Source organism: Diplotaxodon limnothrissa, linkage group LG16, assembly GCF_057381915.1.
Source record: "Diplotaxodon limnothrissa isolate DT_005_m linkage group LG16, D_limnothrissa_male_GT1.1, whole genome shotgun sequence".
In the NCBI taxonomy this organism is placed as follows: domain Eukaryota; kingdom Metazoa; phylum Chordata; class Actinopteri; order Cichliformes; family Cichlidae; genus Diplotaxodon; species Diplotaxodon limnothrissa.
The window spans coordinates 39,315,684-39,331,263 of record NC_140611.1 but is presented as its reverse complement, the minus strand read 5'-3'; the positions used below and the strand labels follow the sequence as shown (position 1 = coordinate 39,331,263).

At 41.3% G+C, this 15,580-nt stretch overlaps 1 protein-coding gene across 2 annotated transcripts in view; it reads right to left on the bottom strand.

The window, feature by feature from the left end:
• Positions 1-1,056: 1,056 nt before the first annotated feature.
• lrp1bb (low density lipoprotein receptor-related protein 1Bb) overlaps positions 1,057-15,580 on the bottom strand; it is a 278,492-nt gene continuing 263,968 nt past the window's right edge. For both annotated transcript variants that reach the window (XM_085374416.1, XM_085374417.1), the window contains exons 84-92: positions 10,796-10,957; positions 10,101-10,275; positions 8,593-8,697; positions 6,219-6,332; positions 4,581-4,657; positions 3,969-4,059; positions 3,551-3,701; positions 1,921-1,995; positions 1,057-1,245 (exon numbers count right to left, since the gene is read on the bottom strand). In XM_085374416.1, the coding sequence (XP_085230542.1) occupies positions 1,105-1,245; positions 1,921-1,995; positions 3,551-3,701; positions 3,969-4,059; positions 4,581-4,657; positions 6,219-6,332; positions 8,593-8,697; positions 10,101-10,275; positions 10,796-10,957 (1,091 nt within the window). In that variant the 3' untranslated portion in view covers positions 1,057-1,104. The remainder of the gene's footprint in view (positions 1,246-1,920; positions 1,996-3,550; positions 3,702-3,968; positions 4,060-4,580; positions 4,658-6,218; positions 6,333-8,592; positions 8,698-10,100; positions 10,276-10,795; positions 10,958-15,580) is intronic.

Here is a 15,580-nt window from a genome sequence, read left to right as displayed (position 1 = left end):
TGACAGTTTGATCATTGGTTGAATAATAGAAGTGCACACGTACTATCATCGACATCGTATAACAATCATTTTGGAGGATCAAGAGAAAGACACGAAGTGGAAATAAGCCCCCTTTATTCAATATCGATTTACATTTTATATAAAAATTACTTACATTTAATACATTTCTTCAAAATACAAGCAGCCAAACAACATACAAATCAAATACAAAATTATAAAATTTCTTATATTTATCATCTTCCTTTTCTGAAGTAACAGACGTGTTTTATAATAACTCTTAGTAACTGTTTTTGTAGCTGTGGTAAATCTTTCTTCTCTCCATCTTTAATCCATTTGTTGATATATGAGACCTAGAAAAATATGATATTCTGTCTTTTCAGCGTACAGTACGGGATCCGGGAATCTGATCGGAAAACATTCAGGGTGGGCTTCGATATCTCTCAGATACGTTTGTACGTCATATTACTGCTGAAACAGGCGACTGAAGATTGGAATCCGTGGAAATGAGAAAGACGGGAGATAATGTCTGAGAAACGACTGTGTTGATGTTATTGTGTCCAGTGGGACTGCCGGAGCAGAGCTGTCAGGTGCAGCGATGCAAATAAAAGGAATCAAGCTTGTCGTTTGTGAAGCTCTCCGGTCCATATGTCACATGAAATAACAAAAACAGAAAAACCCACGCTAGTCTTCTCTACTATACATACTTTTTTTTCCAGATAAAATGAGCCGGCCCTTCCCCTCATCATCTCCACAAAGCCAAACTGTTTCCCTCTAGAACTACAAACAGGTATGGGTACAAATTCTAGCACTGCATTTAAGGTTTCAACTGTGCACAAGTGTGGCTTCAGGTGTTAATAAAGTTTTTGCAAATCAGCAGCTTTACTTCAGTGTCATACAGTATACTGACAGCGCTGTGTAACAGATCTCTGACAAACAGAAAGCAAACCCTAAGTGGAAAATTAAAGTCTTCAGCACAGCGACGAGGACATTATGCTGATGCTAAACCAGTAAAACCTAAGAGCCTCATAGGAAATAGAAAAATCTTGTTTCCTCCTTCATATTATACACGGTGGTAAAAAAAGAAGTACAAAGTGTAAAGTTAGGCTATGCGGCGGTTTCATGAATTGTCCCCTCGAGTTTCTTTGGGAGTAGCTCTCTCCTCTCATCGATACTGATGACTGGCTTCCGGCAGTTTTGCCCGTCGGTGTAGATCTTTGCATACACTGGATTGGAGTAGTTCATGGGCTAAACAGGCAGGGGAAGAGATGCCAAGTACAAATGTTAATTTATGATATTTTACAACAGTAGGAGTCTCGAGGTTGCATTTTAATAGATGTTGTGGAATCAAGAAAGTCTTCGTGTCAGATTCACCTCATACAAACTATCACTTACATCGGCTTTGATGAAACCTGGGCTAATTTAAATTCATGTACAACTTCCTCTGTCTTGTTGGCTGAGTTCTGATCCAATTTGAATCCATTTCGATGGATCTGCGCTCTGTTAGCAGATTGTTTAACCGATGTTCCATCACACGAGGTTTGCTGGAAACAGATGGCGGCTGCATCTCAACCAAAAAAGTTTGCAAACTTTCCACGGTCCCACAGATATTAGCAAAATGAGCAACAGAACTGAACTTGGTGCCAATTGTCGTGCGAAACATTTGTTAATAAAAAGTTGATTATTGGAACTTTAAGGAAAGTTTGGTGGTTTTTGGACAGGATGTCACAAAATGATAAAGGGAGCAAGTATATACCAGATGTCAACATTAGCATGATTTTAATTTTACACAGTTTTTAAAATAGCAGAATGTAACTCAAATATAACCACACAAAACACACAAAGCTTCCTCACAGTGAATTTATGTAAAAATGGATATTTTTTCTTCTTCTTCAGAGTAAAAATAAAATGTGTAACACTCACCTGTCCAGGGATTACCTCCTTGGGCACAGAATTCATGCCCAAGGTGTGAGGGTCGCTGGATTTTACACACCAGCCCTGCAACAAAACAAGCACCGTGCCATATAAATACAGATGAACTCTCACAGTCCAAATACGGGTTTTAAAACTGCGCTGGAAAAACAAACTAGCAAGTACCACGAGAGCTGGACGTATGGAGGCTGGTTTAGAGTCACACCAGCATGTCTCGGTTAAAAACACAGACTGGACTCACAATAGCAGATGTCAAAGTTGGCAGCTTAAGAAGCAACAGCATTAGGCTTGAACTTGCAGCAGGTGAGCTACATAACTGCATCTGTGAAGGTGTTAGGATTCATTTGATATGCTGGGAGTTCGTGTGGGGTGGAGAGAATAAATCACCACACAGACAGACGTCCTCCAGGTTCGTGGCATCTGTATATTTTTGTGCCCAGGCCAGAGAGATTGTAAAATCTCTGCAAAGCCTCATGTAATTCCACCGGATGCATCTCAATTCTAAATATCACATCCCAGCAGCTGCCGGGCCAGATGCAGAGAACACAGCACTGAGTTATTTTCCAATCTGAAAGACACATTTGAGCTGTTGTCCTTTCTCTACCCTTCAATTAAAGACGACATAGCTGCAGCATCAAGGCTAATAATTAGTGTGATAAGGACTGGCATCAATCAAGGTCTAAACAGATTTTCTCATGGCTTTTAAAACTCTGCAGTATTAACAATGATGTGGTAGTAAGGGATGTACACATATGGCAAATTAAAACAACATTATGCAGATATTTTACAATAAAATAGCCAAGAAACTGTCACTAGTTTGTTACACAAACTGTTTCTGTCTGTCTGTTCTCGCTCTTTGCAACTTCACTTCAAAGTGCACAATGCTTCACGACACACTAATAACTCCTAGTTTTCAGCTGGCTATAAAAAGCTGGCTCAGTGTTGTCACTGCAGACATCGAGGTAGAGCTCAGAGGACCTTGAAGTTGTTGATGAAGAGTCGCTGAGTAGGAGGCTGGACAGTAAGACCAGTTTCATATCAGAAGACTCCTGGTCGACCTTCTTACAGCTGGGCCACATGTGTTTCATAGACAATCTATGTAACTGTATATAAAAATAATATAGTGATGACCATTAAGATTTCTCCTCTAAGTATCCTGATAAAAAGGAGCCAGCATCTGCTGTACTGTCAATTCAACTTATAGGAGATCAAATGGTACAAATTTGTTAAGGTTGTAAAAACTTTATTTAGTTGGAAAACACGTGCAGTAAGTTTTATATGTGCAAAAATGATTAAGCTTTCAGTATTTAATGCAGCAGAGACCTGCAGACGCTGCCCAACAAGAGTTACATTGAATCAAATATGAGATGAAAACTGAAAATGAATCACTTTAATGAGTTTGTAGCTAAATGTAATTACACTGACGTTTGTATGTGAGAACATACGAACAGATTCAGCTGCATGTTTAAGCCCCACTCAAAGTTCCTCAGTAACTTTTACTCCACACGTTTGACTTGGCAACAATCTGGTTTCAGCTCGAAGTCAAACACTGAATTCCATCCTATTAAAACAGGAATGACGTGTTGTTGAGCACACGTGACACACACACACACACACCCACCTTATGAGGGTCAAGTGTGAAGTTTGGGCGCAGCAGGCTGCCTGCATCAGCGTGGTTGTCGTGGTCCACTTCATACATGTTGTATGACGGGTTCCCAATTTCCACGTTTATCCCTCCGTTGGTCATGGGCTGCCTCTGCACACGTTTGCCCCTGAGCCGTGCAGAGCACATCATCATTAACGCGACACACAACATGCTGTTAGTGTGCTGCTGCACGATGCTACTTGGAGCATATCACTTTGTTAGATAGCCATGAACGATGGATTATTACCACAGGCTCAGCGTTCAGATCTACTGAAAGCAAACTTTTCACTCATAAAGCAAAAGCATCCATTCATCTTCAAAGCTCTGCGATGCTGGAGCTCTCATGTTACTGCTTAGAAGCTTCTTTTTCTTACATATTTCTTTATCGACGTACCTTTGCCTCCGGCGGCAGATATAAACACCTGCTACGACCATCACAATCAGGATGACCAGCAGGACCAGAGGCACAATGATAGCGATGCTTCCTGGGGAACAGAGAGAGGACGTGATGAGCGACCAGCAAAGGGGCTGAGATGAGTTCACGCAGTGACCGCGGCGTGAACAGAGCCACTTTAAATAACAGCGTTTTCACTTCACAGGGCTTCGCTGTTTGCACATTTCACTCCATTCACATACGTCCAGCACAGACAGGCTGCACATTTAGAAATGTAAGACATTTTACACTGACGTGCACGACTTCAGAAGATATATTTTTTAAATCTTAAATTGAAGTTGACGACAGAGGAGTCATATTACTGAACCCTGACGGGCTGGCGACTACAGCCCCTCTAATTCAAACAAGGAAACCCCGCTGAGCAGAGCCCTTTGTGCTCAAATGATGCAAAGCGCAGAGGTTGGTAGGAGTTCGGTAGTTCGATGCCAATCTGTTGATGTTCAGATGTACGAGTTATCGTTCCACTGAAATGCAATAAGGTCAGTGAACCAGTGACACATGCAGGTATTTACACAGGACATGTTAAGGCTTCTTGACATTCCCAGTCCTCACCTCCGCTCATGTTGTCTGATCTGCTGCTTTTAGGGGCGGGTCTCTCACACTGTGTTCCTGCCCAATTGGCTGAACATCTGAAGGAGGTCAAAAGAGAATATAAATAAACTATCATTAGCATACTGTGGCTGCAGAGAGGCTGCTGAGAAAACAACTTTGCAAAATGATCTACGACATGATGTGACTGTGGCTTACACATACGGCACACGGCTTTGATTCAACACAAACAAAACACCACCTGGAGAGAGAGCACTAAGCACATACATGTTGTGTCCGTAAAGAGCTTAATGTGAACTGACGTGTTGAATATTCAGTGTATTAACAAAAAACAGGAAAGATCAAAGGATGACAACAAGTCGTCATCTCATGTGTGTTCCAATGGGATCCGATGGGCGTGATGCATGACCCTTGTTAGAGGAGGTGACGTCCAATTTAGCTGACGCTAAAGCATGTAAAGCATGAGTGATCTGGTGGGGGCGGCAGGGTGATGATAGGATGAAACTATCCTGAATAACATGCACTTGCAGAATCAGAACATCGGGCTTTGACAACAACTTTATTAGGACATCGGGCGTAACCTGGGTCTTCATTTTCCCGCCTTTGAGAAGCAAAAACCAGGATGGAACTGAGTCCCTTCAACAAAGAAACCCGGCTAAGCTGTAAAAGTTAAAGGCCTTAAATATGAACACCGATTAAAGATGACACGTTCTGCCGAGTAAATTATGTGCAATGACCGGTCAGGACGTATTTAGCCATCATGCACAGGCTGCAAATGCACTGATGCCCACATCACACACACAGTGTTATGCTGTAATCTTCCCGTGGTTCATGTGTGCATGAGATGGGTGGCAGTAAGAGGCAACAAACGCTATGCAGCAGCCGGTGATGTAATAAGTGCCCCTATATACAACGTAGTGGTGCTAATATACATTAGCAACATCTTTATCTACCAGGAAAGACTGCTGGTGCTGCTGCTGTCTCTGTCACTTATCATGGAAATAAGAACCATATTTGGCTTTAAGCAGCAGAAGCATAAATAGCATCCTGTACTGTTGCCGCTTAGCTTGGCCCACCAGAAACAGAGCTACAGCTAGCTGTGTCCTAAAGTAACTAAATGAGCACAGCAGCATGTTTCAAATAAAAACTATTTCCTGTTTTAAAGTCGTTTAAATACCAAAGGTTAAAATGAAATACTGTCACATGTAACTACTTTCTACAAAACTCTGTTTTTGAAGCTTAGAACAGAAACAAGCTCGCGTCTCTAAACGCCATCAGCGCTGTAATCAGTGTTCGACCTCGCCACGTATTTTCTTTCTTACTGCAGCGAACATATTCAACACGTGTTGGTGCTAATGATGCTAATAATAGTCAGTCATGTTGTTTCCATACAGAAATAAATATAAGCCAACATATTCTAATAAAACAACATTATAGTATCTGTGTGATTCCACCATCTACGCTGAGTCATTGCTATATCCAGTACTTATTACATGACAAGCTGCTACAAGGAGGCACCATCACAGAGAGGCCTATGTGCTGGACTGAGGCTGAAATGAAGCCAAATGGAGTGGGGGTGGGTTGTGTACAAAAGGAGGTGAGTGGGCGCTGAATACAGCTGGAGAGGTGAGAGGGACCTACTTGCAGCGTGGTTTGTTAAGAGCTGTTAATGTGCACATCCCCTCATTCTGACAGAAGTAATCGCAGGGGTTGGCCAGCTCATCACAACGTTGGTTCTTGAACCCTGACGTGCAGCTGCAAAACATGTGTTTGGAGTGACAAAAGGGCCCAAGAACTGTTCAACTGTCGGCTGCCTCATGAGTGGCGACAGAACGCTAAACCCTGTTAGCAGCTTAAGTCATAAGACGTCTGCAAATTAGCAAAACAGATCAACAAACGTCCCTGCTCAGCACGTGAGGGGGACGCATGTGGGGCCTGCTGCAGATTACGAAAACTGTTAAACAAGAACTTTGGGCCCCAACATGATGGTTGCTTGCATCCACATAAATGCATCTAATAAGCAAAAACCAGAAAATACATTTAGTTTGATTAAACAATAGAAATGACAGCTTACAGGGGAAATAATGATTTGATTCTCTGTTGAATTTGTGAACATGAAAAATCTCTCAGACTGAAAATTAACCTGAAACACAAAAAAGCAAATTATATAAAAGCGCTAAATGAATTTGCACGTCACTGAGTGAAACACGTATCTGATCCACTGGCTCTCACAGACTGGCTGTGTGATCGTGTGCCATAATCAATCAATCAATCAATCAATCAATCTATCAATCAATCAATCAATCGAGTGTTCTGGTCCAACCTCTGCACCACCAGGTGAGACCAAAGAGTGTCAAAGGTCGACAGACTGCAGACCTGCACGAGGCTGGAACAGGATACCATCAGCGAGAAGCTTGGTGAGAAGGTGACAACGGAAAGAGAAGAAAAATAAATTTGTCCTCAGTCTGGAGCTCCATGTGGGAGCTTGCATCATGGGATGAGGACGATCACCAAGGTGCTGGATCAGCCCACAGCTCCACGGCACAGGCCCGTCTTCACTTTGTGAACTCGTAAATGAGTCAGAGAAGGCTCCGGAAGTGCTGTGGTCAGATGAAACCAGAACTGGCAACAGCTCAGCCACTGTGTTTGCAGAGGTGGAAACGTTATGTTTTTCTGACAGGATGACTTTGCCTCACTGAGTGGGCCAGTGGACAGGCCCACGCACCGTAACATCTCAGACTCCTTCCCTCGGCCAGGACACTGACAACTGGTCATGGACGAGTTTCCAGCATGAAACTGACTCGTGTCATGCAGGAAGGACCAAGTCAAATATTTATTTCCATCACTGACATGCAAATTCTTTTATACCTTTTATGTAATGTGTGTGTTTTTCTGGATTTTTTGTTTGATAAAAACTTACAAATTTAGGGATCAAATAATTGTTTCCCCGCTGCACAGCTGACTGATGGATATTTCTAACTGTAGATGCTAAAGTAACTTAGCTTTTGTGCAGAAAAGGAAAAGAGCAACAACATAAAGTCATACAGTACAGAGCTGCTTAACAGGAATGCTTGAACTTTGTTAGACAGCAGTGAAATGTTGAGGTATTCTCTTCGTATATTTGAGGTTTTTAAAGCAAGAATGATTGCAGCCGTAGCAGCTTCTTTAGGTAGGCTTGATGAAATATACATTTACTCAGAGTATTAAGGTCAAACATTATGATTTCTTGACGCCGACATATCCATCATCTCACATAATCTCTCATCTTGCAGCAATGATAAACCGCATTATCAGGATCTGTTAATCTCATCGAATAAGATGGAATCATTTGCATAGAAATTGATTCTATTCTCTGGAATCTGTGAGCGGCGCCTGCAAATTTCAATTTAACTACAGTGGACAATGGGCATTTAAAAAAATGGAGAGTTGGCCTTTGAAATGGATTTCCAATTTCCTCCTTGGACAGATTTTTAACACAGCACTGCGAGTGATTATAGCGGAGGAGGTATTCATTTACAGGGAGCCCTCTGAGTAGCCTTTCACGGCGATTTCTTCACGTGTGCCAGTCAAGCTTTTGTCTCGTGCAATTTTTCGAGCTTCGTGGCGGCTGAAGTACTGAGCAAACTTCTAAACCCTCTGACTGAAGAGAGCCACAGAGGCCTGACATCAGCTCTCAGCTGCAAGGAGGAAAAGTGTGATATGTTGAGAATAGCTGGCTTTGAAGGAGTCTGAAACCATCTTTATCTTCCTAAAACCTTAAGCCACAGCGAGGTGTCACACAGCACAGGATGCTGTATGGCACTCGGCCCCCTGCTGTTTCATGGCCTCCACATAGTGACATCAAACCTTCAACTTAAGGATTTCTTTCCAAAGGAAGACATCTATCTCACGCGGAGACTTTCAGTTTTTAAAGCCGGGCACAGAGCCGACGGCTGAATCGAAACAGTGATGTGAGTGTGAATAACAGTGGAGAACATTGAGTTTTCCTTACTTTCACCATTAGGCAGGGACTTACTGACAGAAAGGCAGGTTGGTGTCAGGGTCCAGGTGGCAGGTACCTCCATTGTAGCAATATCCGTCACACAGCTGACAGCTCGGTGCTATTCTGCCATTTGTGCAGCTAGAGGGTGAAGAAATAATGGATCCTAGTTACAACCAGAAAACTATACTTGGGTCATTCTTACTATTCGGTGCCATTTGAGTCCTAATGACATAATATGGTATATTTAGTGTAAAACTTGTCTAATGCTTATTTCTAAACCATTTTCTTGTATGTTTAACCCCCCTCTACCATAGAACACATTGATATATACACAGGATAAATACATTAAAAGTAAATTACTTTTATTTTAGCACAAGTCACTAAAGTACTATGTCCCCAGTCATGCTTGCTCGACTTCAGTTACAAATATAACTTAAAAAAAAAAAAAAAAATCTAGATTTTTCATCATTTCTGGATTGGCTTATTTCTAATGTTCCTCATCAAATGTTCTTTTTTATTATTAATGCATGTTTAATACTTAAAATCTTTAAAAAATGTTGTGTCCCTGAATCAACTGTCACCCCTGTTACTCTGATAAGAATTCCATAGAACACATCACCTGATTATTCTTTTAGTCACATGACACTCCCGGATGTAACATATTTTGGAGGGAAAACTTTCAAGAAGAAGACGAGTAAGTACCACTCTTTAATCAACCCTTTTTTCAATGTTTTAGCAAGATTTTGTAATGTGGCAAAGCATAACACGTCCAACCTGTTACGCTTATTAATAGTGGAAACAATTTTTTTTTTGTAATTTTTATAATATGGCTAATAAACATGTTAAAAATGGTTCTTAGTGGTCACCATGTACTAGCTTGTTGTTCATCATACTAGTAGTAATGGCTAAGTTTAGCATAAAATCTCCCCCCTGTTACAGTCACCCCTGTTATTGCTATGCACTGTAACATGAAATTTCCTTGCAGATTTTAAAAAGGGACATTGTAGCTTTTAGAAAATGTAAATATTACTATAACTGTGTATTCAAAACAGTTATTAATAGAAAATTGAATGTCCTGTAACAGGGTGGACATTTGGCACGTCATGGGTAAAGACTTTGATTTTAAAAAATATTATAATATAATATCCTTAGCTGGACCAATACATTTTTCTTATAGGTTGAAAATCCCTCTTTTAGATGAAATGTTAAAATAATTCAAAATTTTGTATTTTTTGATGAAGAGTGATCACACTGAAATGGCACCGAATAGTAGGAATGACTCACTTACAAGAAGCAGAGAGTTCAGCCAGCTTCAAATTCACTGACATGACCAAACCTAAAACGCTACAGGGTACGTGGCCTTAAATTATTGATTTAATTAAATCAATTCTTCCCGCCGGCAGCCTGTGGGTGAAGCGACTGAGCCCTGAATGAACATTATACTGTTTAACTCGTGTTTTCCCATGAATAAAAATCAACTATGAAGCCTCACAGCCAAAGAGATGATGGACAAGAGTGGCGAGTAAATACGGAGCGCTCACTTGCAAACCACTTCTCCCGTCTCCTCGTTAATGAGGCAAGGAGCTCCGTGGCATCGGAGACACTTGTCCACCTCGCACTTGTTCCCTTCAAACCTGGCGGGACACACACACTCCACGTAGCCGCTGCTGGATAAAGTGCAGGCCTTGGAGTTCACGCAGTAGTGATGACAAATGTCTGTTTTAGGTTTGCAGAGATAAACAGAGAGAGAGGATAATGTAGAAACACAGTCTAAGCTGATCTGATTACAACAGTACATGGTTTTAATGGGACTTAATTATCCACATCAAATGATATCTTAGCCACAGATGAAAACGTATCACCCTTTGGGCAAGCAACAGTGGGAAAAACTAATGATGTGCAGATGAAATTGTTTCCCCGCAACACATTATGTCAAAGCGCAGCATTATCGCCCCGGTGCAGAAACACCCAAAGGTTGTTTGATGGTAGAATTTTGATTTTTGTTTATCTGCAAATTGAAGCAAATGTGGTGTTTTTGGAAAGAAGAGACTTTGAGGGGATTGCTTTTGTCTCTCGCTCAGAGTGGGAACTCTCAAACGCTTTGTTCTGTGGATTTTATGTGACATAACTGAATTCAAATCAATGATTTTCTTTTGATTAGGTGCTACTGGCAGCCACAGGCAGCCAGGGGAACATCAATGACTGTTTGTGTTTGTTTGCTGCCAACAGGACTCACGATAAAGACAGCGGTCCCCGGTATACTCGGCCATGCAGCGGCACACCGGCTGGTTCCCCTGAGTGACGTCGCACGTCCCCCCATTTAAACAGTAATTGTCACAAATCCTTTTCTCACAAAAAGGCCCTGAGAATCCGACAGGACAGCGGCACGTGGGCTTTCCTGAAAAGAAATATGAGCATAAAAGATTATTAGAGCACGGAAAGGTGGAAATCGGCAACGAACTGATGAATTCATCCGTCTCAGAACTGCTTTAGTTTGTTCCACAGAGCCAAAACTGCTGTGCACAAACATGACGCGTCCACGCGCTCCAAACTGCCTCGTGGCTGTAAACACACCTGAAAACACACCTACACAGATGCACTTCATATTTACATGGATATATAGGGCTGTGCAAAAGTCTTGAGCCTCACCTAATTTCTTTATAGAGAAAGAAATTATTCTTTTTTAACTTTTTCAAGTCATCTTGAGCAATAATTTCACACATCACATCACTGTAGCTGATGATTTTCAAAGGTTTATTTTCTTCGGTTTATTTGCTGAGCTGAAGATAAAGACGATAAATAACTGAACCCTGTGAGACCCAACACATCACGAAATAGCCAGAAAATTCAGATTTTTTGGAACTGAGATGTTTATGAACCTTTATAACAAAATCCCCTTTTTTTGCTGTATCATCTTGTTTTTGATATCTTTTTATTATATATTTATTATATATTTTTGTTTCGCATTTAATACATTGGGTGTTTTTGCCCATAACACTTTGAGCTGGACAACATAGCACGGGCACTTTGTTACCAGCAGCTTTTAAACATTTAATTTGTTCAGAGCGGCTGTCAGCTATTCTTAATGAAGGGAAACAGGCAGAAAAATCTGAGGTACGGCAACAGAAGTAAGAACTGGACTGAATACTAACGGCAGCAGGTCAAAATTTGAATGGAGTGAAAGAAGCCTGGAGAACGATTCCTGCAGGCTACACGTAGACATTACGAGAAAGCAGGCTGCTGGGTGGAGACAACCTGTATGCTGTTAAGGCCTCGGGCCATTTTCTGGGTCACTTCTGTTGGTCTTACATCCTGTCTTCTATCTACTGTCCTAATGCAATAAAGTCTAAAAAGCCCCAAAACAGATATAACAGAAAACACAAGAAAACAAATATCGACTTTCAAGCTTGTTAAAATCGTACAAACTCTATTTCTGCCTCATATGCTGTATTTCCATGCATGTAGGGATGGCCATCGAGAACAGGTTTTTCTAGTGAAACGGCTCCCAGTAGTAGAGTAGAGCCTGTTTGCCTATTGATTCTCCGTATCGATTCCAGTTGGTGAGTCGGAGCAGGAAACAGTGGTGGAGCCTGCAGTGTGGATATAAACATTACTTTTATTTTTATTACACAGAGAGGCGAGAACACGATGGTGAAGTGCAAACTGCATCCAGGACAGAAACAACCACAGCATGCTGCTAACACAACTAGCACCTGCACAGACAGCATGCTAATGCTAAGCTAGGAGTGACTGCTGACCCCAGACCAGCAGCCACAGTTACAAAGATTGTATCAATGCCTCGGTGTGAAACTTTGTTACAATCCTCACACGTGGGTAAAAGAAAAAGCACAGACTGAAACGATCTTCACACAGACCGTACAGAAACGCGTGCTGCACCTTCTGATTATTTTTACAATTAGAGACGTGTGAGTGTTGAGAATTGCCTCCTTGTGCGGGTGATCTGAAACAGTAACCTTCCAATCATGCTCGCCGTTTGTATAACGGACAAGCGAGAGCAGGAAACAAGTTCAAGAAAAGGTAACAATTGAACACTACTTACACAGCACACAACCAAGTTGCCATGGATACAGGTCTCGCCATGTAGGTCACACTACACCACTTGGTAATTTCACACTCTACAGTTCTGTGCCTGGAATAATCTGACTGAAACGTCCAAAGGAAATCAATCTCTCCATTCGGATCTGATAACTCAATAACTGATGGGTTAAATCTTTCTGAGAAGGCCAAACGTCACAGCGATGAACTCAGCTGTTCTCTTCATCTCTGGAAAACTAAAACATTAGTTCAGGTTTTCACAAATACTGATGCCAACTGGTTTAGGATGTGTCAGCAAGCTGTAAGTTTTACAGACTTCTTATGTTTCTTGAATATTGAATATTATCTTATTATGGGATGCACAAATCAAACTGTTTCAGTGCTGTTATTTAGTAATACTAGCAAAAACCTTATGAAAGACATCACTAAAATGTTACAGGAACACAGAAAGTGAATAATACTCTTCTTGCCTATTCTTCTTATTATAAATGGCCAATGCAACTGTTACCATAGGAACATGGTAGTGTAAACACTGAAATGAGCTCAAACTTCCTGGTTCACCTTTTGCAATCGTGTCACTGCTATGCAGATGACACCCAGCTCTATCTGTCCATGAAGCCAGATAACACACACCAATGAGTTAAACTGCAGGAATGTCTTAAAGACATAAAGACCTGGATGGCCGCTAACTTTCTGCTTCTTAATTCAGATCAAACTGAGGTTATTGTACTCGGCCCTGAAAAGCTTAGAAATATGGTATCTAACCAGATTCTTACTCTGGATGGCATTACCTTGGCCTCCAGTAACACTGTGAGGAACCTTGGAGTCATTTTTGACCAGGACATGTCCTTCAACGCACATATTAAACAAATATGTAAGACTGCGTTCTTCCATTTGTGCAACATCTCTAAAGTTAGAAATATCCTGTCTCAGAGTGACGCTGAAAAACTAGTTCATGCATTTATTACTTCCAGGCTGGACGACTGTGATTCATTATTATCAGGATGTCCTAAAAACTCCCTGAAAAGCCTTCAGCTGATCCAAAATGCTGCAGCAAGAGTCCTGACAGGGACTAGAAAGAGAGCAGATTTCTCCTGTTTTGGCTTCCTGTTAAATCCAGAATTCAAAATCCTGCTCCTCACATACAAGGTCTTAAATAATCAGGCCCCATCTTATCTTAATGACCTTGTAGTACCATATCACCCTATTAGAGCACTTCGCTCTCGCTCTGCAGGCCTACTTGTTGTTCCTAGAGTATTTAAAAGTAGAATGGGAGGCAGAGCCTTCAGTTTTCAGGCCCCTCTTCTGTGGAACCAGCTTCCAGTTTGGATTCAGGAGACCTGCCCGCCCCTCCCTCAGCCTGGTCCTGATGGAGGTCTTTTCCTGTTAAAAAGGAGTTTTTCCTTCTTGTTCATATGGAGTCGTTTGATGGTTGGTGTTTTCTCTGTTTTTTGTAGCACTTTGAGCTGACGGCCGTTGTGATTCGGTGCTACATAAATAAAACTGAATTGAATAGACGTCAACATTTATCTGCTGCACCAAGCATTTTAGACACTGACCATCTCAGGCCTGACTACAAACTGTGAATTCTGGGTAATTTAAGATCGTTTACAAAATGAAATAAATCCCTATTTATGGGATATTTCTTATTACTGTTACAAGTGTAATAAAAATACAAACAAAGGAGAATCATTGAAAAGAATACACTAAGCTGCAAACCTGCATCAGTGCTTTGATGCTGTGGTTTCTAGTTTCGGCGTTGCCTGCTTGTCCTAATCATTCACTCAGCTACAGGATGATTTCACTGGAAAAACAAAAACAGCTGATGATATCACTGACGTCCATACTGAGAGGGGATTTTCTTCTTACTGTTGTTTCATAACAATGCCTGCAAATCATAATTTATGACATTTTGTTGTGTCCCATTAGTCAAATTAGGTGTCACTGACTGTTCTCATAGCGACACCAGCCTGATCGTGTCTTCACACCAAATATCAAGTTTTGGTTTGCCAGAGATGCAGACTGATGCTAATTTGTGCAGAGCAACGCAAACAGAGGCAAGTGTATCTGCACGAGTTCACCTCATTGGGCTGCAGACACCTGCGAGTTCTCCTGATAGGCTGACAATCAGAAATGAGGAACATCTTTACTGTCACGTTCTCTAAGGAGCTGCACCCACAAGAAGTGCTTTCAAACAGTGGACGAACTCTGGAGGAATTCCTGGTACATTAGTAAAAACAATGAGGACACTTTATTCACATGCTGATTACAAACGTACAGAAAAAATTAATGTTTAACAGAACCAAAATAAAAAAATCAGGAAACAACAAAAAGCAGTAAATAAATGCCAAACGCTACAAAAAGGTTGAAGCACAGACACCAGAAACACAGGAAGTCACAAAGGAAACAAAGAGCAAACCAGCGGATCAGACAGAGTGAATTATTTCAACATTATGTGCAGTCTTAGTACTGCTGCTTATTTCTCAGTTTATGGCTGCAGATTACAGCTGTGAAGCCCTAAACTGGCTCTACTTAAAGATCAGAAGTTACTGTCACACGGCCTAATAAAGAAGACGTGGAAACACTTTGTGTTGTCAGCAGATCAAAGTGTAATTAACTGTATTGATTGAACAGGTATTCTTGTGTTTTTGTTCCAGCATCCAAACGAGCACAAACACAGACTCAGCAGCTTCCTCCTACACTTCAAATTAAGAGCAAAAACATTCATACAGTTTTTTCTTCACCCAAAGAAAACATCATAACATTAGTAACTTTACAGCTGGCTTTCATTTGTGACGAGGGTAACGAGCTGCATCTATAACCTGCCTCCACCAGCACACGTCTGTGTTGCACTTCCAATATGCTGCAAAGTTGTGACCATGTTGGTTGAGCCACGTCAAAATTAGAGCCGTGTTTGTGGCACAGAAACTCAACCTTTGCACCCCTCAAACACATCATCAAGTTG